This window comes from Ovis aries, chromosome 1, assembly GCF_016772045.2.
Source record: "Ovis aries strain OAR_USU_Benz2616 breed Rambouillet chromosome 1, ARS-UI_Ramb_v3.0, whole genome shotgun sequence".
NCBI classification, from domain to species: Eukaryota; Metazoa; Chordata; class Mammalia; order Artiodactyla; family Bovidae; genus Ovis; species Ovis aries.
The window spans coordinates 51,547,935-51,575,750 of record NC_056054.1 but is presented as its reverse complement, the minus strand read 5'-3'; the positions used below and the strand labels follow the sequence as shown (position 1 = coordinate 51,575,750).

The 27,816-nt window shown below is 37.6% G+C and overlaps 1 protein-coding gene across 1 annotated transcript in view; it reads left to right on the top strand.

The window, feature by feature from the left end:
• SLC44A5 (solute carrier family 44 member 5) overlaps positions 1 to 27,816 on the top strand; it is a 448,857-nt gene that overhangs the window by 306,601 nt on the left and 114,440 nt on the right. The window contains exon 4 of the mRNA XM_060400325.1: positions 16,493 to 16,566. Coding sequence (XP_060256308.1) covers positions 16,493 to 16,566 — 74 coding nt within the window. The remainder of the gene's footprint in view (positions 1 to 16,492; positions 16,567 to 27,816) is intronic.

Here is a 27,816-nt window from a genome sequence, read left to right as displayed (position 1 = left end):
CGGACATGACTGAGCCACTGAACTGAATTGAACTGAACAAATAGCTATTGGAAAAATTGGTAGGGAGGTTTTTGGAAACCCTGAGGAGGAAGGACTTAAATCTGGGGGAAGATATGAGTCCTCCATTTTTATCTCAGAATGATGGGAAAGAGGATAGTAGTAAGAACTAAGACCCATTTTGTACATACTTTGTTATACTAAAAAAATAGACAGTTCCTGGACAGAATTGCCTGATGTCTTCCAGACTTATTATTAAGATACTGTTCTGAGTATCTCTTGTTGAAATGAAAGAGACTTATTGGTATAATTTGTGATATATTTTATATCTAATGATTTCTTAAAATATATTTATTAACTTAACAAAAACATTTATTTCAATATTTAGCTTAGGACAACTGTAACTTCATACATTTGTTATGGCTGGATTTAAATTTCAGTCTCCCACTGAACACAAATGTCAAGAATTATTTAATTTATTGAATATAAAATATAAAATTATTCAGAAATAAGATGTTATAGCTTCCTATTTTACTGTTGTCAGCTCTAGAATATGCTAATCTGGGAAATGAATCTCATTTTGACTACTTGAATTCTGTGAGAATATACAATATTCAGTTTTCATATGTTATTCTTATAAAACATATGTAATATTTAATAATGATAGTCACAGATAAAAACATTCTTTGGTGTAATCCATTTGGGTTGTCTAAAAATTATTAGAATAGGAAAGTCTTATTATTTTTATGATTGTTTAAATGAATCTCATTAGTAACCGTGGTCTATTCTGTAATTTGTCTCCCTGAACATCCATTCCATACCATCTTCTGCCTTGTCTCCTTTACTGTAGAAGTTGAAAAGTCAAACATTCAATTTTCCTAACCACTTTCCAGGCAGGAATGGCCATGAGACACAGTTCAAGCCTGTGAGCTCAAGGGCAAGTCTTCTAGGAGGGACCTTCTTTTCTAAATAAGACAAAGCTTTATTGAAGACATACAGGTGTCTTGAGTGCAGCAGTCAACTTGTGATATGAGGTACAAACATGAAGATGAACCCCTACAAGATGAGAGGGGGCAGAAACAGGATTTGAGTTGCTTAGGCCCCTAAAGGCATCACTGAATGACGCACAACACTAGCTCAGGACTTCCAACTGCAGAACTTCTCCTATGAAACAAATTCTTTGGAATTTAAGCCACTGTTTCTGGCATAAATTTTCTGGTATTTGGAACTGAACACATTTTAAACTGATACAGTTTGGTTCAGATTTCTATTGGATTACACAGAGACTGTATTTAGTAAGTACAAAGCAATAAACATTTAGAAAACATTGTTTTATCTTAAACCCTAAAATGTTTAATGAAGTTCCCTTTAAAATTAATAGCAATCACCCTGTTCTTGGGCTTCCCTGGTGGCTCAGACGGTAAAGAGTCTGCCTTTAGACAGAGTCTTCCTTCTCCAGGGGATCCAGAAGATCCCCTGGAGAAGGAATTGGCAACCCACTCCAGTATACTTGCCTGGAAAATCCCATGAATGGAGGAGCCTGACAGGTTAAAGTCCATGGGATTGCAAAGAGTCAGACACAACTGAGTGACTTCACTCATTTACTCACTCACTCACCCTATTCTTACTAGTAATGCTTTGTTGTAGAATGAACAGCTCGTAGAATAAAATTTACCAGCAGATATTTACAGAAAACAATGAGCAATTCATGTAGTACTTCAGGCTCTAGATAAATGGTTGGAATTTCCCCTTTTGCTGAATAATTTGAGAACAGAGGGACACAGCAGTTTTATACATTTTAAAAATGTCTAGAGTATACTAATGTCTGATGTTCAAGTAACACTTTCACTCATTCATTCACTGGACACATGTTGAATGTCTAGGCTTCTTTGCTTTGGACATGTAATGAAAACTACCATCTCTTATTATACCATCTCACAAATTGTTAATTTTCTTCCTAAAGTCAGCAGACCTCCCATTTCAAAGTAAAAATTACCAACAACATACTTGTCTAGTGATACCAGATATTACTTAAACCCAAGATGTCATGTTGTGTTTGTCTTCCTCTAAAAACTAAAATTATTGCCAAAACAAATTCTAAGTTAAAACAAATGTTTATGATGGGAGAAACCTTGTTTTCTACAGGTATGATGTAAATCATTAATGGCCAAAATTCAATCTTTCAATCAAGATAAATAGGTAAATTTATATCATAGTTAAGGGTTTTACTTGTGGAATGTGTCTAATGATTTTATATCTATATAGTTTATAGTTTGATTTCTAGTAAATTAAGTTAATTTTGTTTCCTACTGTATTCATTTTAATGGTTAATAGTTGATGTTACTTCCCAGGTTATTTCTGTCTCTCAGATATGCAAAATCAATACTCAACTGATTTTCTCTTATAAAAATTGTTTTTGACTAGAGTAATACATGTGTTTGATACACAGTTTAAAAGTTACAAAAGGATACGCAATAAAAATTAGGTCTACCTCATCTCTTCGGCAACCCAGTCCAGTACTCTTGCCTGGAAAATCCCATGGATGGAGGAGCCTGGTAGGCTGAAGTCCATGGGGTTGCGAAGAGTCGGGCACAACTGAGCAACTTCACTTTCACTTTTCACTTTCATGCATTGGAGAAGGAAATAGCAACCCACTCCAGTGTTCTTGCCTGGAGAATCCCAGGGACAGGGGAGCCTGGTGGCCTGCCGTCTATGGGGTCGCATAGAATCGGATACGACTGAAGCGACTTAGCAGTAGCAGCAGCATCTCTTCCCAGACACACAGTCCCCTTTCTTAATATACCTACTATTTCTAGTTCCTTGTATCAGCCAGTTCAGTCCCTCAGTCATGTCCGACTCTCTGTGACTAGATGGACTGCAGCACGCCAAACCTTCCTGTCCATCACCAACTCCCAGAGTTTACTCAAACTCATGTCCATTGAGTCGGTGATGCCATCCAACCTCTCATCCTCTGTCGTCCCCTTCTCCTCCTGCCTTGAGTCTTTCCCAGCATCAGGGTATTTTCCAATGAGTCGGTACTTCGCATCAGGTGGTCAAAATATTGGAGTTTCAGCTTCAGCATCAGTCCTTCCAATGAATATTCAGGACTGATTTCCTTTAGGATTGACTGGTTGGATCTCCTTGCAGTCCAAGGGACTCTCAAGAGTCTTCTCTAATACCACAGTTAGATTCCTTTTAAATTATTTAAAATTTATTCTTTTATCTAATAGACACTTAAATGATTAGAAGTATAAAATGTTTTATGACTGAGGTAATTGCCTTGCTAAATTTATTTCCAAAACTAAATTTTCATTTCATGTTCCAAAAGCACTAGGGTAACTATAGGACAACCTGCTTAAAATTAGTATAGATAGCTAATAAACATTCTAAGCAGAGGCAAAGTTCTAGGAAAACCGCTGAATACATATTATTTTGAGGAGAATAAAAAAGGATTTTTATTATCCAGATTTGCTAAATAGATATAAAGAAAATGACAAAAGAGAGACATACCATCAAATCGGAGAGACTTGATGAGTGGAGGTTAAAAGGCCAACTCTGTTTTCATATATGCAGTGATTCAAACAAGAAGTGGAGGTCTGTGTCTTATAAAGTAGGTGAGATGTTCGTTACCGGGAAACAAAGGTCTGATTTGTAAGAAGTTTATTGAGGCATTTATGGATGTGTATTTTCAGTTCCATCCCCATTTAGAAATGTTTGAGCAATAAGAAAGATTAATCAGAAGACAGTCTGTCACTCTGTCACACACTTTTTTAGTAACCATTTTTGCTTAAAGGCGATAAAAATGTGTTTTGAATTTTAGTCAATAATAATCAAGAAAAATGTGAAGAGCAGAAGATCCATTTTTAAACTTATTTCGAGGGGATCAGAAAGAATTTTGTATAATAAAATAAGGCAGCAATCTATTTATAATTGTCAAATGCAATCTATGTGTCTTAGATTTTTGTTTCTATTATAAATGCAATTTGTGCTCATTGTGACAGTTTTGAAAAAAACAGAAAAAGCAAACGAAGAAAAACAAAATCATATAAAATCATACCACCTTGAGATAGTCCCTACACCCCACTCTGGTACTCTTACGTGGAGAATCCCATGGACGGAGGAGCCTGGTAGGCTGCAGTCCATAGGGTCACGAAGAGTCAGACACGATTGAGCGACTTCACTTTCACTTTTCACTTTCATGCATTGGAGAAGGAAATAGCAACCCACTCCAGTGTTCTTGCCTTGAGAATCCCAGGGATGGGGGAGCCTGATGGGCTGCCATCTATGGGGTCGCACAGAGTTGGACATGACTGAAGTGATTTAGCAGCAGCAGCCTTTTATTGTTTTAATATTATTACGTATTTACATATATGTTTATATATCTATACATATATTACACATATGTTTTATAACATATTTTTCTCAATATATTATGACCATGTTTTCATATAATTATTATTCTAAAAATTGTTTCCAAATTTTATTATAAACAGTGTTTTATTTTTTATTTTTTATTTTTTTAAATTTATTTATTTATTTTTTTAATTTTAAAATCTTTAATTCTTACATGCGTTCCCAAACATGACCCCCCCTCCCACCTCCCTCCCCACAATATCTCTCTGGGGCATCCCCATGCACCAGCCCCAAGCATGCTGCACCCTACGTCAGACATGGACTGGCGATTCAATTCCCACATGATATTATACATGTTAGAATTCCCATTCTCCCAAATCATCCCACCCTCTCCCTCTCCCTCTGAGTCCAAAAGTCCATTATACACATCTGTGTCTTTTTTCCTGACTTGCATACAGGGTCGTCATTGCCATCTTCCTAAATTCCATATATATGTGTTAGTATACTGTATTGGTGTTTTTCTTTCTGGCTTACTTCACTCTGTATAATTGGCTCCAGTTTCATCCATCTCATCAGAACTGATTCAAATGAATTCTTTTTAACGGCTGAGTAATACTCCATTGTGTATATGTACCACAGCTTTCTTATCCATTCATCTGCTGATGGACATCTAGGTTGTTTCCATGTCCTGACTATTATAAACAGTGCTGCGATGAACATTGGGGTACATGTGTCTCTTTCAATTCTGGTTTCCTCGGTGTGTATGCCCAGAAGTGGGATTGCTGGGTCATAAGGCAGTTCTATTTGCAATTTTTAAGGAATCTCCACACTGTTCTCCATAGTGGCTGTACTAGTTTGCATTCCCACCAACAGTGTAGGAGGGTTCCCTTTTCTCCACATCCTCTCCAGCATTTATTGCTTGTAGACTTTTGGATTGCAGCCATTCTGACTGGTGTGAAGTGGTACCTCATTGTGGTTTTGATTTGCATTTCTCTAATAATGAGTGATGTTGAGCATCTTTTCATGTGTTTGTTAGCCATCCGTATGTCTTCTTTGGAGAAATGTCTATTTAGTTCTTTGGCCCATTTTTTGATTGGGTCGTTTATTTTTCTGGAGTTGAGCTGCATAAGTTGCTTGTATATTTTTGAGATTAGTTGTTTGTCAGTTGCTTCATTTGCTATTATTTTCTCCCATTCAGAAGGCTGTCTTTTCACCTTGCTTATATTTTCCTTTGTTGTGCAGAAGCTTTTAATTTTAATTAGATCCCATTTGTTTATTTTTGCTTTTATTTCCAGAATTCTGGGAGGTGGATCATAGAGGATCCTGCTGTGATTTATGTCGGAGAGTGTTTTGCCTATATTCTCCTCTAGGAGTTTTATAGTTTCCGGTCTTACATTTAGATCTTTAATCCATTTTGAGTTTATTTTTGTGTACGGTGTTAGAAAGTGATCTAGTTTCATTCTTTTACAAGTGGTTGACCAGTTTTCCCAGCACCACTCGTTAAAGAGATTGTCTTTACTCCATTGTATATTCTTGCCTCCTTTGTCAAAGATAAGGTGTCCATATGTGTGTGGATTTATCTCTGGGCTTTCTATTTTGTTCCATTGATCTATATGTCTGTCTTTGTGCCAGTACCATACTGTCTTGATGACTGTGGCTTTGTAGTAGAGTCTGAAGTCAGGCAAGTTGATTCCTCCCGTTCCATTCTTCTTTCTCAAGATTGCTTTGGCTATTCGAGGCTTTTTGTATTTCCATACAAATCTTGAAATTATTTGTTCTAGTTCTGTGAAAAATGTGGCTGGTAGCTTGACAGGGATTGCATTGAATCTGTAGATTGCTTTGGGTAGTATACTCATTTTCACTATATTGATTCTTCCGATCCATGAACATGGTATATTTCTCCATCTATTAGTGTCCTCTTTGATTTCTTTCATCAGTGTTTTATAGTTTTCTATATATAGGTCTTTAGTTTCTTTAGGTAGATATATTCCTAAGTATTTTATTCTTTTCGTTGCAATGGTAAATGGAATTGTTTCCTTAATTTCTTTTTCTACTTTCTCATTATTCGTGTATAGGAATGCAAGGGATTTCTGTGTGTTGATTTTATATCCTGCAACTTTACTATATTCATTGATGATCTCTAGTAATTTTCTGGTGGAGTCTTTAGGGTTTTCCATGTAGAGGATCACGTCATCTGCAAACAGTGATAGTTTTACTTCTTCTTTTCCAATTTGGATTCCTTTTATTTCTTTTTCTGCTCTGATTGCTGTGGCCAAAACTTCCAGAACTATGTTGAATAGTAGCGGTGAAAGTGGACACCCTTGTCTTATTCCTGACTTTAGGGGAAATGCTTTAAATCCTTATAAATTAATTCTTGCTTCTTCAGTACATGTTTCCATGCTATAAATTACTAGAAAAGAAATTACTAGATCAAAGGGCATATAATTTTCTGATGTGCCCATCAACTGTAGGTACCTTTTTTCATTATTAAAATTTGGGGTGACAAATAGTAATCTTTTCATTTTAAAATGTAGGCCTTTGATTACTAAAAATATTAGTTGTTTATCATATTATTTAAGGAAGTATGATTTTAAAGTAAATTTTAATAGAATTTTTGTAGCTATCCCAGTCATAAGAATTTTCAGAAGTTCACTGTTTAAACAAATATTCTTGAGCACCTACCCTGTGTTTCTATGTAGAGGGATGCTAACCTATTCCAAGAAGATTAAAGAGTATTTTGAACTGATATATGTGCATTTTCAGTCTCTAAGTTGTGTCTGACTCTTTTGTGACCACATGGACTGTAGCCTGCCAGGCTCCTCTGTCCATGGGATTTCCCAGGCAGGAATACTAGAGTTGGTAGCCATTTCCTTCTCCAAACTGTTTCGGAGTCTCTGTAAACTTTTGGACCAATTCCCAAGGCTGGTCTAAGCTGGTTCTCTTAAGACCTCTTTGATGATACCAGTTGTACTGTGGGCAATAACTATGATCTAGTGTTCACTTTATTAGCAATTTTCTGAGTAGTTTCCTCTCACTGACACATTCTTAACTATAATGCAGGTTTTATAAAGATGATGAGTAATATAGTAAGATCAATTTTGTCTGACCTTATTCCATTTTAAACAAAAGAGACATTTGTATAGACATCACGTAAACCTCTGTATTTAAAAATGAAGTTTTATTTCCCCTCTACAGATAGAAAATATAAATTATAACCAGTTAAAGCTACTCTCTAAAGACATTGGAAACCCAAGTGCAAACAATATAGGAGAAATAGAGGATAGGGGAAGCTTTTAAGATTCAATTATCCAAAAGAGCTAAATAATGCAGGTACAATACTGAAATATCATCTTAAATATTCTAATCAATTCAAAAGAGGTGATCAGTGTCATTGTATGGTTTGTTAGGGTGTTATGCTATTTGGTATATTTCATTTTCAGCAACAGTTTACATGTACTAAAAAATGATAAAACTAACACTCCCATAAAACTAATACTCTCTTCTCAATAACTGGGTGTCAAAATTATCTTTTAAAGTAAATATAACTGTAAAGTCATTCTTAAATTTTTTAAAGAAAATTAAAACACTTGTATTTAGTTTGAGCACCTGAAAATACGAGTTCATGTGATTAAGAGGTCATTGTGCTTTCCTATTTTCTGATTATGTAACAATATAATTCTTCAAGATAATTTTTAACCTTTTATCATACTTGTAGAAATGGCTGGTGTAATTTGCTTATTTCTAAAACCTCAACTTTCACACACACCCCCAAATGGTATATATGGTATTTTCTAAAGCTGTGGGAATAGAACAGTAGAGAACTTTTAGACAGTATGTCTGGGGAAAAAAAGAGAAGCTGGAGGGAAAGGGGAAGGTTACAGTTAACTCCTTCAAACACAACTCTTAGAAAATGCTCTTATCACTAATCACCAGATTCTCCATTAATAGTTGAGTAGAAGAATAGAAGAATTTTTTAACTTACACAGAAGTGTACCTCACATAGCTCCCAAATGTTTTGAGTCTGCTGACTAAGCATCATCTAGCTTGATTTAACTCAAGCCACATTCTGCAGTTTGCCAAGTATCTCAGTGGAGCTTAGAGAATGGCCCCCAAATTAACTGTCTTTTAATAAAGCCTCTGGGAAGTGAAGCAACCATTCAATTTTCTGGAACAGACTTCTGCAGTAAGAAACTGAGAGGTAACGGATGACTTAATGGCATCATGCAGGTGCCAAGCGAACCACAGAGAAGTGCTTCTGAACTGTATTATCAATGCAGCCATGTCATAGACAGATGTACTCAGGTGACACCAAGAACTTTCAAATAAGAGGTGATCATCAGATGAATTCATGGGCAGTGGCCAGTCCCTAAACTGACTCATTAGGCATGGATGGATGATCTGTCAGAGAAAAATGACTTTTAAGACCTCCATTCTTGCTCTAATGCTTGATATTAATGACCTTTCAGGATGGTTGATATCACTGAAATTTCAGCTGTCACAAAGAAAACTGGTAAATGAATCAGTTTCTGAATGAAGATAGAAGGCTGTCCCTGAAAAAAAGAGGCAGAATGACAGTTGTAGGAAAGAAGAACTAGTGTACTGAAATGTAAACTTAAGAAACAAAACTCTCTTGTTACCTCTGAATTTAATTTTTTATGATTTATTTTATTGGAATTTGAAATGTCTGGACTTAAGCTTAACCCCAAGATTAAATCCTTAGATAACATATCCTTATCCCCTTCCAGAAAAGAAGATCTGAAATTTGAAATACAGCACTTTGAGTTTCACCAGAGCCTGCTTATGATGTATTAGCCTGTCAGTTATGGGTGTGTCTTACTAATCATTCATAGGACATAGATTGCAATTTGTCTGTAGCACACAACACTCTGTGCTTAAGTGCTGCCATAAAAGGACATTATGGTCTAGATCAGAGGTCAGCAAACCTTTTCTATAAAAATCTAGGTAGTAATTTTTAGGCTGTGCAGGCCAGATGGTTCTGTTGTGACTACTCAGCCATTGTGGGACCAAAGTAGGCATAGACTGTATATATGTAAATGCATGTAGCTATTTTCCAAAAGTCTGTATTTATGGACACTGAGATTTGAATTTTGTATAATTCTTATATCAAAAAATACTCCTTATTTTTAAAACTATTTTTTAAAAGTAAAAACCATTCTTAGCTCACAAAAAGCTATACAAAAGCAGGCTGCAGGCCAAATTCGACCCATGGGCTGTAGTTTGCACCCCCATCTAGATTATAATCAGCTTCCCTTATGGCTCACCAGTAAAGAATCCACCTGCAGTGCAGGAAACTCAGTAGATGTGGGTTTGATCCTTGGATTGGGAAGATCACCTGGAGTCTGTTTCTATGAATCTGACTATTTTAGATATCTCAAACTAGTGGAATTCTACAGTTATTTTTCTCTGTGGTTGGCTTATTTCACTTAGCATAAGGTCCTGTCCTCTAGGTTTATTCATGTTATCCAAAAGAGTTGAAATCAGAACCTCAAATGTATATCTGCAAGTTCACTGCATGTTGTTCAAAAGAACTGAAATCAGGATCTCAAATAGGTATCTGCATGTTCACTGCAACATAACTCACAGTAGTCAAGATATAGAAATAATTAAATGTTCATTGACAGATGAATGGGATAAAAAAAGTATGGCATATACATACAATGGAATGTTATTCAGCCCCAGAAAATGAAGGGGATCCCACTATATGAAGAATGGGATTTTAGTAGATTTGGTAGAGATCCAGACTGGAGTGCTTTTGATAGTAAAAATGAGCATTGTTGATTGTTATTCCAGGATAATAGGTATAAATCCTGGCTATTTCATGCAAATTGGGATATATTGTATCCTAGTAGAATGAGTCAAAGCAACCAGGAGGAGAGAACCTTGAATGTTGTCAAGAGAGAACTGATCAGGTATGCAGTGAATGAAAAAGTCCAGGTTGGTTGAAGCACAGGAGATGAATAGGGGGAGAAAAACTAGAAAGGTAGTCTGGGCCTTGAAGTAGGATTGAAATTGTATTTTCTTAAACATAAAGCTAAGACATTTAGAAATTATTAAACAAGTAGTGGAGAAGCATTGAATTTTTAAAATAATAAAGTGACTTTGTTTGTTCTCAGTAATGTCAGTGATGTGCAGAATGAATTGGATCAGGCAGAGACTACATGCAGGAGCCCAAGAAAGGGACCACAGCATCAGTTAGAAGAGAGAATGAGAGAACGTGGACTGAATCCAGGCAACAGGAATAGAAAGGAAGGCGTCAATGAAAGACAAATCAGAGAGAAGAGAACTTACTAATTGATACAAAATAAAACATCATCTAAGAAAAAGAGAAACTCAAAGGAAATGCCCAAGAGTTTAAGTTGAGGTGACTATAGGCATTCTATACTTGTAGGTTAGAATTAGGAAGGAAAGGGAGGTCTACAAATGAGTATAGGACTGGGATCCTATTCTTACTGTAATTTGGAAAAATACATATAAATTAGCAATGGTACATCTGTAGTTTAACTTTTGAAAATACTTTTATGCCAGGAGTATTTTGAAAAACTCTGAGTGTGAGCAACTTGGTTTTTTTTTTTTTTTTTTCAAATTGGACTTTGATTTAGAAGGAGGGTAAGGGAAAGGACTGAGGTATCAGTTCAGTTCAGTTCAGTCGTTCAGTCGTGTCTGACGCTTTGTGACCCCATGAATTACAGCACGCCAGGCCTCCCTGTCCATCACCAACTCCCGGAGTTTACTCAGACTCACATCCATCGAGTCAATGATGCCATCCAGCCATCTCATCCTCTGTCATCCCCTTCTCCTCCCGCCCCCAATCCCTCCCAGCATCAGACTCTTTTCTAATGAGTCAACACTTCACATGAGGTGGCCAAAGTACTGGAGTTTCAGCATTAGCATCATTCCTTCCAAAGAAATCCCAGGGCTGATCTCCTTCAGAATGGATTGGTTGGATCTCCTTGCAGTCCAAGGGACTCCCAAGAGTCTTCTCTAACTCCACAGTTCAAAAGGATCAATTCTTCAGTGCTCAGCTTTCTTCACATTCCAACTCTCACATCCATACATGACCACTGGAAAAACCATAGCCTTGACTAGACGGACCTTAGTCAACAAAGTAATGTCTCTGGTTTTGAATATGCTATCTAGGTTGGTCATAACTTTTCTTCCAAGGAGTAAATATCTTTTAATTTCATGGCTGCAGTCACCATCTGCAGTGATTTTGGACCCCCCAAAGTAAAGTCTGACACTGTTTCCCATCTATTTCCCATGAAGTGATGGGACCGGATGCCATGATCTTCGTTTTCTGAATGTTGAGCTCTAAGCCAACTTCTTCACTCTCCACTTCCACTTTCATCAAGAGTCTCTTTAGTTCTTCTTCACTTTCTGCCATAAGGGTGGTGTCGTCTGCATATCTGAGGTTACTGATATTTCTCCTGGCAATCCTGATTCCAGCCTGTGTTTCTTCCAGTCCAGCGTTTCTCATGATGTACTCTGCATATAAGTTAAATAAGCAGGGTGACAATATACAACCTTGACGTACTCCTTATCCTATTTGGAACCAGTCTGTTGTTCCATGTCCAGTTCTAATTGTTGCTTCCTGACCTGCATACAGTTTTCTCAAGAGGCAGGTCAGGTGGTCTGGTATTCCCATCTCTTTCAGAATTTTCCACAGTTTATTGTGATCCACACAGTCAAAGGCTTTGGCATAGTCAATAAAGCAGATTTAGATGTTTTTCTGGAACTCTCTTGCTTTTTCCATGATCCAGCGGATGTTGGCAATTTGATCTCTGGTTCCTCTGCCTTTTCTAAAACCAGCTTGAACATCAGGAAGTTCACGGTTCACGTATTGCTGAAGCCTGGCTTGGAGAATGTTGAGCATTACTTTACTAGCGTGTGAGATGAATGCAATTGTGCGGTAGTTTGAGCATTCTTTGGCATTGCCTTTCTTTGGGATTGGAATGAAAACTGGCCTTTTCCAGTCTTGTGGCCACTGCTGAGTTTTCCAAATTTGCTGGCATATTGAGTGCAGCACTTTCACAGCATCATCTTTCAGGATTTGAAATAGCTCAACTGGAATTCCATCACCTCCACTAGCTTTGTTCGTAGTGATGCTTTCTAAGGCCCACTTGACTTCACTTTCCAGAATGTCTGGCTCTAGATGAGTGATCACACCATCATGATTATCTTGGTTGTGAAGATCTTTTTTGTACAGTTCTTCTATGTATTCTTGCCACCTCTTCTTAATATCTTCTGCTTCTGTTAGGTCCAGACCATTTCTGTCCTTTATTGAGCCCATCTTTGCATGAAATGTTTCCTTGGTATCTCTGATTTTCTTGAAGAGATCTCTAGTCTTTCCCATTCTGTTCTCTTCCTCTATTTCTTTGCATTGATCACTGAATAAGGCTTTCTTATCTCTTCTTGCTATTCTTTGGAACTTTGCATTCAGATGCTTATATCTTTCCTTTTCTCCTTTGCTTTTCACTTCTCTTCTTTTCACAGCTATTTGTAAGGCCTCCCCAGACAGCCATTTTGCTTTTTCGCATTTCTTTTCCATGGGAATGGTCTTGATCCTTGTCTCCTGTACAATGTCACGAACCTCATTCCATAGTTCATCAGGCACTCTATCTATCAGATCTAGGCCCTTAAATCTATTTCTCACTTCCACTGTATAATCATAAGGGATTTGATATATTTCTCTATAAACTATTCTTTCTGTCTTTCCTCTAGGATCCAGTGGGATGCAATCCATTTTTAGATTAGTACACTGGTCCTTAGTTTATACTTACTATAAAAGTAAAAGTGAACCCAACTGAGGAAAATGCACAGCTATGACAGACCTCTAGCTAGAATATGATTCAGAATGATTTTAATCCACAAGCTTGTATCACCTAGTTACTTCAATGCCTATCTTAAGAGTCTTCAAAATTATCCAAACTAAGTACTTGATTAAAAAAAAAAAAAAAAACAACTCATTTTCCACAGAGCATTTGGGATTGTAAAGATGCCTTGAAATCAAAGAAAGAAAGAATAATGACACTTTATAACTTCTAAAATTTGAATTAAGCTTCTGCTGTGTTGCTGACTCCCAAAATGGTACCCAAGCTATATTTTATATTTTTTATATTCAATTTTCCAATAATTTTCTAAGTAGTGACTTTTTTCCAGCAGGGAATATGGAGAGAAATAAGTGGAAAGAAATAGATGTTTCACACACACCACACACAAACACACACACGCACTTCATTTTAAAAGAAAAAAAATTAAACAACAAAGGGAATGAAATCACTAGAGGAACAAATTCAGAAATAAGAATTTTTAATTTGGAAAAACTTTCCTACTTTTTGAAACTCTTGAATTCTTCAAACTCTTCCACTTTGTTTAATGTTCTTCCACGTTTAGATACTATGAAATTAACCAGTCTGGCCATGGTGTGTGGTATGGTCTGCTGTTTCTCTAAAGCAATGGTCCAGAAAAGGAAAGTAGATTTGAATACATTATCCTGCCTGGTCCCAGAATAGAATCCCCAGACATCTCCGGGTGTGAATTGCTGAGAAACGTTATCCCTCTCTGGTGAGAGACTAGGCTGCTAGAGTGGATAGAGAGCAGTTGTGTGGGTGCGCAGTAGCCCCTGGTGCTACGGTATGTTCTTGGTACAAGAAAGAAAGAGAAATCGTAGTACAAATCCCCCTTGTTGTTGTTGTTAGAAAACCTCCTATAGAGCAAAACTCTGATTGATACCATTCATCAGGACCAGTAGCCGAGCACTGTGGGTTCTATTTCTTAGAAATTTCCTTTTGGGCTCTGCTTCTTTCCTTGTGCCGTATCTTTTTTAATTGCTAAGTTTCTTTTACTCATCTTCCCAGGATGTTTACCTCTTCCTGTGCTGACTACATAATAGAAATAGAAAACATTATAATGCTATATAATTATAGCCATTGTAAGCATGTGTTATAATGTGTATTATCCATGATATAACCCTGTAGATGCAAACATATCATACATATAATATTACAGCACACTGGCCAACCTGGCTGGTGCTTCTGACTATATCCCTCTCTCCTTGGTAGTTATGATTACACTCGAAGGCTTTGACAACTTCAGGATTTCTAATAAAAGCTTATCAGTGTTCTAGTTTTCTCTTCCTTAGTTCTTTGCCTGCAGGCAGTCCTTCTCAGGTGTCATACTATTTAGCAACTGCCCTGACAGGATGAGAACTGATCTTAAGTGTCAAAATGTGTCAAAATGCAAATAAACCAGATCCTTTCCTCACCCTCTAGCAGGTTTTGCCTTCAATGATTGTTAAACAAAGAAATCTAGATTATCTTTTTTTTCTCTTTTTATTATTTTCATAGTTCTTCAGTCTCAGTGAAATTTTAAATTCCTGGGTTGAAATTGGATTTAAACAAGTCATGGTTTGTTTCTGAATTGACCATGATTAGCTTTCCCTATGATGGATCCATTTCCTGTGATGAGGTGGTGTAATAAGGATGTGTGTGGAGTTTTCAATATGTCTAATTGGAATCTTTCTAGAAAGTTGTAATCATATTAGAATAACCACTAAGTGAAAAGTATGGGCATAGGAGACTTAGATGTTTGTCTGCCTGTGCTTCGTGGACCTTATAGAAGGCAACTTACCTCACTACCCTGAAAAACCCAAAGGTAGGAAACTCACAAACTTATGTACGTGAAAGCAGTAAAAGCATAACAGGGCTTTATCAATATACAAGGTATTACTGTGTCTGTTCCTGTACAGTTATTATTCATTATTATTGCTATTACCACCACTAAAAATAGAATGTAACTTCAGCCTGTCTGTGCTAAAAGATTGGAACATATCCATCTAACCTCTAGAACAAGAAGTTTTTGTTATGAAAATTCTCATGTGCATCTTTTATTTTATTTTTTTTTTCATGTGCATCTTTTAATCTTGTCAAATACATTGATCTGTCTCTTTCCTAATAGATTCTTCATTAAGTTTCAATAATGATTGTATTTTTTTCTTACTTTTAAGACAAGTTTTGACTTTCTAGACTCCTTACAAGCTGAACAAAATTTAATTTTGGAAATAGGAGATACTTTAGATGACCTGAGTTTACCTACTGAATACTGGTTTGACTTGTGATCCCTTAGAAAATTACCATGGCTCTCTAAGCCAAATTTTCTCTAAATCTCATTTCACAATATCCAGCTTACAGAATAGCTGAAAAATTACAGTTTAGAGCATTTCATTCTGTAATGCATTATAGACATTGTTTTTTGAATAGTTGCAAGTCTGTTCCTCATAGAAAGCTTATGTAGTCAATCCTTTATTTAATCAGAGTACCCTTTATATGTGCATGTAGAAAGATAATGGAGAGAGAGGAATGGAAATGGCTATTTCTTTTAAAATTATTATTTCATGTACTGGGAAGCATGAAGGAGAAAATTATAAAATCAAATAGTTTAAATTACAATTTCAAATAAAAGAATTTTTTGATGTTAGTATATTATAACTTCTAAAAAAATTTACAAATAAAGAATCAAGAGAATAAATGCTAACAGCTTTGGAGGAACTTCTTTAATCACAAAACTATAACCGCTCTCTGCTGTTTAAATCTTTGATTGTAGAAATACATCTGATCTACCTTTTAGAATTATTAAGTATAAAAAGGCATATCACTGTTGTTATTATCTTTTGTGTGTTCAGTCACTCAGTTGTGTCTGACTCTTTGAAACCCCATGGATTGTAGTCTGCCAGGCTCCTCTGCCCAAGGGACTTTTCAGGCAAGAATAATGGAGTGGGTTGCCATTTCCTTCTCCAGGAAATATTCCTGACCCAGGGATCAAACCCAGGTGACTTGCATTGCAGGCAGATTCTTTACCATCTGAGCCACCAGGGAAGCTCAGTTATTTTCTTATGCCTCCCTATGTATATTTTTGCAGTAAACATTAGTCATTTCGTATCTCTTTTAATTCCCACTGCCCCCCTGCCCTGCCCACCTTCTAACACCTTCTAATACCATCACCCTGGGGGTTAGGTTTCAACATAAGGACTTGGGGGAGACATGTTCAGTCCATAAGAGGGAGGAAGACAGATGCTACCTGAGTCTTCTCGGGGCCCTTTTAATCCATTGTTCCTCTTCGTCTTTAGGAGTTGTACAGACGTGCTGTGCTGCATGATCTTCATGCTGTTCATTATGGCCTACATTCTTTTAGGACTGGCAGGTGAGTAAGAACAGGTATAGAAGATATTTAACTTTTACTACTTACGCGACTAAGTCAGTGTCACATTTTTAACATTAATCATTCCAAAATCCTTCTTCTGATTGATTATTGTCTTTTCTGGAGGGAGTATACCTCACCAGGACTCACTGGGTAGGAGATGCAATGAAAAATAAACACAAAGCAGTTGATTCAAAGGCAAGTCTATAAATTACTTAGATAGGTAAAATTATACAAAAGAAAGAAAAACCCTTATAGTTGCTTTTTAATCATTTTTGCTTTTGAAATTTTATTAAGCAGCTAATAAGGTTCACATTATTATTTACTAATTAGAGTTAGGGACTCCTGATGAAAATGAAAAAGGAGAGTGAGAAAGCTGGTTTAAAACTCAACATTCAGAAAACTAAGATCATGGCATCCAGTCTCATCACTTCATGGCAAATAGATGGGGAAACAATGAAAACAGTGACAGACTTTATTTTCTTGGGCTCCAAAATCACTGCAGATGGTGATTTCAGCCATGAAATTAAAAGACTCTTGCTCCTTGGAAGAAAAGCTATGATTGACCTAGACTGCACATTAAAAAGCAGAGACATTACTCTGCTGACAAAGATCCATCTAGTCAGTGCTATGGTTTTTCCAGTAATCATGTATGGATATGAGAGTTGGACTATAAAGAAAACTGAACACTGAAGAACTGATGCTTTTGAATTGTGGTGATGGAGATGACTCTTGAGAGTCCCTTGGACGGCAAGGAGATCAAACCTGAATATTCACTGGAAGGACTGATGCTGAAGCTGAAGCTCCAATACTTTGGCCACCTGATGTGAACAACTGACTCATTGGAAAAGACCTTGATGCTGGGAAAGACTGAAGGCAGGAGGAAAGGGATGACAGAAGATGAGATGGTTGGATGGCATCACCAACTTGGTGGATGAGTTTGAGCAAGCTCTGGGTGTTGGTGATGGACAGGGAGGCCTGGTGTGCTGCAGTCCATTGGGTCTCAAAGAATCAGACATGACTGAGTAATTGAACTGAACAAGGTTCATGTTATTATTTGCCAATTAAGATTAGAACCTAGATAAGTCTAAGTAACATATTACCTTTTCTTTTTACAAGCAAATTAAAAAGAAGGAACAATTATTAAGTATTTCACCCAGTAGTTTATTGGCATATAAGAAGTCCTATTGTCTTTGCCTACCAGAGAAAGATAGCCTGTGGTTCATTGTTAAACTAAAGGTTTTTCTATGGAAATGAAAATAAAGAGGACAAATAGAGTCTTTGGTGTTTTTTTGTTGTTGTTGTTGTTTGTTTGTTTGTTTTTAAAAAAACCCTACCAAAAGGGATCAATCAGTATGGCAGAGTAAGAGGACATGAAGCTCACCTCCCGCAACAAACACATCAAAATTATGTACATGTGGGACAATTTTCACTGGAAACTGGCAGAAAGACTCCAGTGCTGTTAAGATACACACATAATTGGGTAGGAAGGGGAAAGAAAGGCAATCAGGTCAGGTCGTGTGCTCCTGGAGCGGACCTCAGAGGACAAGAAAGATCACACAAGTGGACACTCATCCTGTGAAATAAGCAATGAGAACCACAGATTGAGTGCCCCTGTCCTGGGTTTCTATACAGAGGAGACAAGCCCTTTTGGCTGGCTGAGGACTGCTGGGGTAACAGGATGGCTGTGGGAAGCCTGGACTACAGCTGTGAGGAGCACTCATATGCTAGCTTGCTCCTGAGGCAGGGTGGAGAGAGGTATGCTCTAGTGGCTACTGGGTTTCCCATAACCTCCTTGGCATGCGCAAAAGCTGAGCAAAGGCTTTGGTCCTTCTCATTTCACATCACAATGTATCATTGGATCTGGGGCAGCAGTGAGTGGGTAGAAGACTCAGCTGTGGTGTGCAGAGCTGACCTAGTCCCTGGGCATACCCTGGATGAGAGGGTGGCAGCCACTACTGACCTTACTCAGGCAATACATCTCAAGTAGGTCTCAGGTCTCAGACAGCAGCGGCTCCACCACAGCTTGTCCTCAATCATGTGCCAAGTGTCCATGTAGCCCAGTGATGTGGTTTAATGAAAGGGCGGGAATGGTAGAGGCTGAGGACAGTGATGTGCTCTGAGGGACCAAAGGGGACTTGCACATCAGGTTGTGTCTGAGCTGAAAAAAGGAAACACTTGTAGGTGCCTTCCCAGGCAGTGTGTCAGAGATAGCTGGGGCCTCCGTCTGCAGACAGTGTGAGCAGACAGCCCTCACTAGCCCCACTTGCCTCAGCACTTCCCTACTCTAGGGCAAAGGTCCCAATGCAGATAGAGGGGGAAAACACACTGAAAGGGAACAGAACCGGCTTGGGCCCAACCCTCAGGGTGTTAGCTCCAGCAGCTTGGGCTCAGGCCCCACCCCTGACTGGACATTGATAGCCACTGAGCAGAGAGAAAGTCCTGCCTCACACTGGGCTCCAGCTCTAACTCCTCCATCTCTAGTTTCATGGCTGCAGTCATGTCCATAGTGATTTTGGAGCCCGAGAAAATAAAATCTATCACTGCTTCCACTTTTTCCTCTCTTATTTGCTATGAAGCGATGGCACTGGATCTTAGTTTTTTGAATGTTGAGTTTCAAGCCAGCTTTTTCACTCTGCTCTTTCACCCTCATCAAGGGGCTGTTTAGTTTCTCTTCACTTTCTGCCACTAGAGTGGTATCATCTGCACATGTGAGGTTATAGATATTTCTCCTAGCAATCTTTAATCCAGCTTGTAATTCATCCAGCCCAGCATTTGCATGATGTACTATATATAAGTTAAATAAACAGGGTGACAATATATAGCCTTGTTGTACTCCTTTCCCAATTTTGAACCAGCCCATTGTTACATGTCTAATTCTAACAGTTGCTTCATAATCCACATACAGGCTTCTTAGGAGACAGGTAAGGTGGTCTGGTATTCCTATCTCTTTAGGAATGTTTCACTGTTTGTTGTGATCCACACAGTCTAAGTCTTTAGTGTAGTCAATGAAGAAGAAATGCATGTTTTTCTGGAATTCCCTTGCTTTCTCTATGACCCAGTGAATGTTAACAATTTGATCTCTGGTTGTTCTGCCTTTTCTAAACCCATCTGAAAGTTGTCTGGAGCATCTGGAAGTTCTTGTTCACATACTGTTGAAACCTAGCTTGAAGGATTTTGAGCATAACTTTACTAGCACTTGAAATGAGCATAATTGTAAGATAGTTTGAACATTCTTTGGCATTGCCCTTCTTTGAGATTGGAATGAAAACTGACATTTTCCAGTCTTGTGGCCACTGCTGAGTTTTCCAAATTTGCTGACATATTGAGTGCAACACTTTAACAGCATCATCTTATAGGATTTGAAATAGTTCAGCTGAAATTCCATCACCTCCACTAGCTTTGTTTGTAGTAATGCTTCCCAAGGCCCACTTGACTTCACACTCCAGGGTGTCTGGCTCCAGGTGAGTGATGACACCATCATGGTTATCTGGATCACTGAGACCTTTTTTGTATAGTTCATCTGTGTATTCTTGACACCTCTTCTTAATCTCTGCTGCCTCTGTTAGGTCCTTGCCATTTCTGTTCTTTATCATGCTCATCCCTGCATGAAATGTGTACTTAATATCTCCAATTTTCTTGAAAGATCTCTACCTTTCCCATTCTATTGTTTTCTCCTAATTCTTTGCATTGTTCACTTAAGAATGCCTGCATATCTCTCCTTGCTATTCTCTGGAACTCTTCATGTAGTTGGGTATATCTTTCCCTTTTTCCCTTGCTTTTCACTTCTCTTCTTTTCACAGGTATTTGTAAAGCCCCCTCAGACAACCACTTTGCCTTCTTGCATTTCTTTTTCTTTGGGATGATTTTGGTCTCCACCTCCTGTACAATGTTACAAACCTCTGTCCATAGTTCCTCAGGCACTCTGTCTACCAGAACTAATCCCTTGAATCTATCTAGTCACTACCACTATATAATCATAAGGAATTTGATTTAGATCATACCTGAATTCCCTAGTGTATTTCCCTACTTTCTTCAATTTATGTCTGAATTTTGCAATGATGAGCTGATAATCTAATCCACAGTTAGCTCCAGGTCTTGTTTTTACTGACTGTATAGACCTTCTCCATCTTCGGCTGCAAAGAACATAATCAATCTGATTTTGGTATTGACCATTTGGTGATGTACATGTTTAGAGTCATCTCTTGTGTTGTTGGAAGAAGGTGTTTGCTGACTAGTGTGTTCTCTTGACAAAACTATGTTAGCCTTTGTTCTACTTCATTTTGTACTCTTAAGTGCAAACTTGCCTGTTGCTCCAGGTATCTCTTGACTTTCTACTTTTGCATTCCAGTCCTGGACCTATGATGAAAAGGATGGCTTTTTTTTTTTTTTTTTTTTGGTGTTAGTTCTAGAAGGTCTTGTAGATTTATAGAACTGGTCAATCAGCTTCAGGTTCTTCAGCATCAGTGGTTGGGACATAGACTTGGATTACTGTGATTTTAAATGGTTTGTCTTAGAATGAACTGAGATTATTCTGTCATTTTTGAGATTGCACCCAAGTACTGCATTTTGGACTCTTTTGTAGAGGGTCCCAAACATGATGAACCTAAAATAGACCCACACCAAGACATATCATAATTCAAATGGCAGAAGTCAAAAGTAAGAGAGAATATTAAAGGCAGCAAGAGAAAACAAGAGTCATATGCAAGGGAATTCTTATAGGCTATCAGCTGATTTCTCCACAGAAACTTTTCAGGTGAGAAGGAAGTGGCGTGATATGTACAGAGTGCTGAAGGGAAAATCCTGCAATATAAAATACTCTAACCAGCAAGATTATTATTTTTAAAAAAGGAAATGTTAAAGGCTCTTCTCTAAGTGGAAAAGAAGTAAGAATCTTAAAGAGAAAATATCCCCAGAAAAGGTAAATATATAATAAAGACTGCTGACCAACTACTTACATAAGCCAATAGGAAGTTTAAAAGACAGATAATTCTAAAGCAACTATTATAAACAGTTAAGAGATGAATTTGGCCTTGGAGTACAAAATGAAGCAGGGCAAAGGCTAATAGATTTTTGCCAGGGGAACACACTGGTCATAGCAAACACCTTCTTCCAACAACACAAGGGAAGACTCTACACATGGACATCACCAGATGGTCAACACTGAAATCAGATTGAGTATATTCTTTTCAGCCGAATATGGAGAATCTCTATACAGTCAGCAAAAACAAGACTGGGAGCTGACTGTTGATCAGATCATGAACTCCTTATTGCCAAATTCAGACATAAATTGAAGAAAGTAGGGAAAACCACTAGACCATTCAGGTATGACCTACATCAAATCCCTTACCATTATACAGTGGAAGTGACAAATAGATTCAAGGAATCAGATCTGATAGACAAAATGCCTGAAGAACTATGGATGGAGGTTCGTGACATTGTACAGGGGGCAGTGATCAACACCATCCCCAAGAAAAAGAAATGCAGAAAGGCAAAATGGTTGTCTGAGGAGGCCTTACAAATAGCTGAGAGAAAAAAAAAAAAGAAGTGAAAGGCAAAGGAGAAAAGGAAAGATATACCCATTTGAATGCAGAGTTTGAAAGAATAGGAAGGAGAGATAAGAAAGGCTTCCTCAGTGATCAATGCAAAGAAATAGAGGAAAACAATAGAATGGGAAAGACTAGAAATTTCTTCAAGAAAATTATAGATACCAAAGGAACATTTCATGCAAAGATGGGTACAATAAAGTACAGAAATGGTATGGACCTAACAGAAGCAGAAGACATTAAAAAGAAGTAGCAAGAATACACAGAACTATACAAAAAAGATCTTCATGACCCAGATAATCACGATGGTATGATCACTCACCTAGAGCCAGACATCCTGGAATGCGAAGTCAAGTGGGCCTTAGGAAGCATCACTTACAAACAAAGCTAGTGGAATTCCAGTTGAGCTATTTCAAACCCTAAAAGATGATTCTGTGAAAGTGCTGCACTTAATATGCCAGCAAATTTGGAAAACTCAGCAGTGGCCGCAAGACTCGAAAAGGTCATTTTTCATTTCAATCCCAAAGTAAGGCAATGCCAAAGAATGCACAAACTATCACACAATTGTACTCATCTCACACGCTAGCAAAGAAATGCTCAAAATTCTCCAAGCCAGGCTTCAACAGTACATGAACCATAAACATTCAGTTGTTCAGGCTGGATTTAGAAAAGGCAGAGGAACCAGAGATCAAATTGCCAAGATCCACTAGATCATCAAAAAAGCAAGAGAGTTGCAGAAAAACATCTATTTCTGCTTTATTGACTATGCCAAATCCTTGACTGTGTGGATCACCACAAACTGTGGAAAATTCTTAAAGAAATGGGGATGCCAGAACACCTGACCTGCCTCTTGAGATATCTGTATGTAGGTCAAGAAGCCACAGTTAGAACTGGGCATGGAACAACAGACTGGTTCCAAATTGGGAAAGGAGTACATCAATGCTGTATATTGTCACCCTGCTTATTTAACTTATATGCAGAGTATATCATGAGAAATGCTGGGCTGGATGAAGCACAAGCTGGAATCAAGATTCCTGGGAGGTAAATATCAATAACCTCAGATATGCAGATGACACCACCCTTATGGCAGAAAGTGAAGAACAACTAAAGAGCCTCTTGATGAAAGTGAAAGAGGAGAGTGAAAAAGTTGGCTTAAAACTCAACATTCAGAAAACGAAGATCATGGCATCTGGTCCCCTCACTTCATGGCAAATATATGGGGAAAAATGGACAGTGGCAGACTTTATTTTGGGGGCTCCAAAATCATTGCAGATGGTGATTGCAGCCATGAAATTAAAAGACACTTACTCCTTGTAACAAAAGTTATGATCAACCTAGATAGCATATTAAAAAGCATAGACGTTACTTTGCCAACAAAGGTCCATCTAGTCAAAGCTATGGTTTTTCCAGTAGTCATGTACAGATGTCAGAGTTGGACTATAAAGAAAGCTGAGCACTGAAAAATTGATGTTTTTGAGCTGTGGTGTTGGAGAAGGCTCTTAAGAGTCCCTTGGATGGCAAGGAGATCCAACCAGTCCATCCTAAATGAAATCAGTCCTGAATATTTATTGGAAGGACTGATGCTGAAGCTGAAATTCCAATTCTCTGGCCACCTGAGGCAAAGAGCTGACTCATTTGAAAAGACCCTGATGCTGGGAAAGATTGAAGGCAGAAGGAGAATGGGACTACAAAGAATGAGATGGCTGGATGGCATCACCGACTCAATGGACATGAGTTTGCGTAAACTCTGGGAGTTGGTGATAGACATGGAGGTCTGTCATGCTGCAGTGCATGGGGCCTCAAAGAGTCAGGCATGACTGACTGAACTGAACTGAAGGGATAAACATAAGATGTAAAATACGACATCATAAGCACAAAATGTGGGTGGAGGAGTGGAAAAAAAAGGTTGATATTTTAGAATGTACTTGATCTTAAATGACTACCAATTTAAAACAAGTTGATATTATTATTGATCAACGTATATGAACCACATAGTAAGCACAAATTAAAAATCTGTAATAGTTCCACAAAAGTTGAAAGGAATGGAACGCTCACATACTAATAAAGAAAATCATCAAACCCCAAGAGAAGAAACAAAATGAAGAAATATGAACAGAGAATAACTCTAAAAACAACCGGAGAACAAGTAATAAAATGGCTATAAGTACACACCTTCAATAATTACTTTAAATGTCAATTAACTAAATGCTCCAGTCAGAAGACACAGGGGGGCTGATGGATTTTTTAAAAGATCCTTCTATGTGCTGCCTGTAGGAGATTCATTTTAGAGCTAAAGGCACACAGAGACTGAAAGGCCGGCAAGGGAAAAAGATACTTCATGCAAATAGAAATGGCAAGAAAGTGTGGGTAATAATTTTCATACTGGAAAAAATGACTTCAAAGCAAAGGCTATTTCAAACAACAAAGAAGGGCATTATATAATGATGAAAGTCTCAACACGGGAAGAAGATATCTGTTAACATATGTGTACCCAACCTAGGAGTGTCTAAATATATAAAGTAAATACTGTCCTATATAAAAGGAAAAATTGATAATAACAAAATGATAGTAGGAAACTTTAACATCCCACTAATACTAATGGATCATCCAAATAAAAAATAAATCAGGAAACAATGTCTTAAATGACACAGTAGAGCAGCTAGACATAATTGGTATCTAGAGGACATTCCATCCAAAACAGCAGAACATTCTTTGCAAATGCACACAGAATTTTCCCCAGGATGGATCACATCTGAAGCCACAAAACAAGTCTCAACAAATTTAGAATGATATAAATTATACCAAGTATTTATTTCAACCATAACAGTATAAAATTAGAAATTAATTACATAAAGAAAAATGAGAAAAGAACAGATATGTGAAGACTAAAGAACATGCTACCAAAAAGCCAATGGGTCAATGAAAAAAATCAGAGAGGAAATCAGAAAATACCTTGAAAAGGATGTGGCAATCCACTCCAGTATTCTTGCTGGAGAATCCCATGGACAGAGCAGCCTGATGCGCTATAGTCCACAGAGTCTGCAAAGAGTCGAACATGACTGAAGCGACTTAGTAAATTGAATATTAAAATGAGGTGAATTTTCTTATTATACAACTAAAAGTATTTTAGTATCTCTGAGTTTGGGACACATGTTTGTGACTGTCATTTTTTGTGTGTTTTTTTTTTACTTTTTATCATACAGGTGAAATATGTTATATGAGAGAAAGGATTTGGAGTCAAGCAGATCTAGGGCTACCTCATATGGTTAGGTGGACATAAGCTACTTTCTTAATCTCAATTTTCTCATCTGTAAAATAGGGAAACACTACCTCCTTTGGAGGGCTATTATGAGGAGTAAATGAAATAATATCCAGCTATACCAATAATGCTACATAATAGTACAAGGCAGTATTTCATTTGCTACCATTGTATAATCTAGTTGTTCTGAATTTTAATAAATTGCTTTTAAATGCAATTTACTATATTGTTGCTATAGCAACCCATAATTTTTGTTATTAAAGTTTGAAAGCATGCAGGAACTTCATAAGGATCTCTTACTATGTCTGAAATCTTTCCATTAGGAAACCTTTTGTCATAATTGAGTTCCTCCTCTCCATCTCAGAGCCAGTCTCTTGCAATCCATGGAGAAATGCCTTCTGTCCTTATCTAGAGCTGGGAATGCCACTACCACTCTCTCCCTTGTCAGCACAGTAGAGTGTGTACTGTCATTTCCTCTGAAACAAAATGAGAAATTTGCCTTTTTGTTTAAGATTTCCAGATTCAGTGTGTAAATGCCTTAACTCAACATAGGGAAATTGGGATACAAATGTTCCTCAGTGAAAAATTGTGTTCAATATTGAATTTAGTGTTTCCTCTAAATTAATCCTTATGCTACTAATTAAAATGTTGCTGTTCAGTTGCTAAGTTGTGTCCAACTCTTTTTGAGACCTCATGTATTGCAGCACACCAGGCTTCCTTGTCCTTGTTCACTATCTCCCAGAGTTTTCTCAAACTCATGACCATTGAGTCAGTGATGCCATCCAGCCATCTCATTCTCTGTCACCCCCTTCTCCTCCAGCCCTCAGTCTTTCCCAGCATCATGGTCTTTTCCAATGAGTTGGCTCTTAAAAGCCATTCTAGTCTATTTCTAAGACAAATTTAACTCCTCTAATACTGGACTAAAGGAAGAATGAAGGAAAACACTTGGCAGATGTTAATAGAAATGTTAAGCTTTTTTTTTTTTAACATGAAAGAATGTCCCCCTTCACTTGAAGAAAGTTAAAGCTGTCAGTTTTACTGTTGTCTTGTAAGTAGCTTTGCATCTTGTGTTAGATCAGGACCCTCTTAGGCTTATCTTTCATCCTTGTGTTTCTTATAAGGAATGTTACCATGAAAGAGACATGTTTCTTACAAATTCTACCAAGGGAAAACAGCAACAAAACTGTTCATTGCCCTGTATGTAGAATATGGCCAGCTAGGGTAACACTTGGATGCAACAAAGGCACTTGACATTCGACTGATGAAGGCAGAACCAATGTTTAAGTGGGTGAAGTGGAGTCTGTGTAGATGGTAATCAAATCTCTTTGAAAGATCAAACTAACATTTATGATAATAGCCCTCTTTTGTCCTCCTTCACTGATGGGTGCTGTTCAATTATTGCACTAACTGGAAAAAGGAGTAGGAATATTTATTATGCAAATTGTTCTTGCTATCCTTGTGCTAACATTATATATACAATAATAGCACAATTTTAACACTGAATAATTTTTTATTTCTTTTCAAATGGATTTCCAATTGAAAGAGTTAGTTTTTTCGTTGTTGTATTTACATGGGAAGCAATTGTAGTTAGGGTTCAAAGCTTGTTTTTGGTTTTCTTTTTTAATCTTCCTCTGGAATAATTAATTATTCCTATTAGTTGAGAAGACAGGAAAGTAAATTAATGTGAACAAGCCTAGGCTCTGTCACTATCCTGTAAGAAACCGAGGTAACATGGAGATGACATATATAGGTGTCCTAGTTACTAGGCTAGGTGAGCTCCTGCAGTTAGATAGTGTTTACTGTCAGCCTGTAGTGTTTTCAGATGATTGAAGCCCACTCAACATTTGACTGCATGAGAGACCTCCAAGGGGCTCAGCTCAGCCTTCTCCAAATTCCTAACTCCTAAAATCCTGAGCAAATTAAAATTGTTGTATTAAGCCAGTGGGCTTGGGGGTGCAAAAATAGATAAAAACAAAATCTGATACCTGGAAGTGGGATGGTGGCTTAACAAAATCTAAAAGGTGGGCATTCATTTTGGAGAACAGGTGGTGTTCAGAAGCCTAGTGAATTTTGAGGTTGTTGATGAAAGTTTGATGGAAAAGAAGGACATGTAATTAGAAACAGGGGGAAAAGGCACTTTGCTATGTGGTGGTTAAAGTTTGGCAACACTGTTGCCAATGGTGATGTGGAAAGAAGGAAATACACCTAATGAATTCAATGATCTAGCTAAGGAGACCATCCTTAAGAGACGAACTGAATGAGGTTTCTGGGGATCCTGGGAGAGTAAACGTGTATTTGATTGTGGAGGGAATATAAAAATTTTACCTAGTCTTAACACGTGGTTGCAAACTCTTTGCTACTCCTTTCATCAAGAGGTGGAGTCTTCATTCTTGCCCACTGAATTTAGTGAAGTTAGGGATTTCTTCTCTAATAGAGAATGAACCAAGC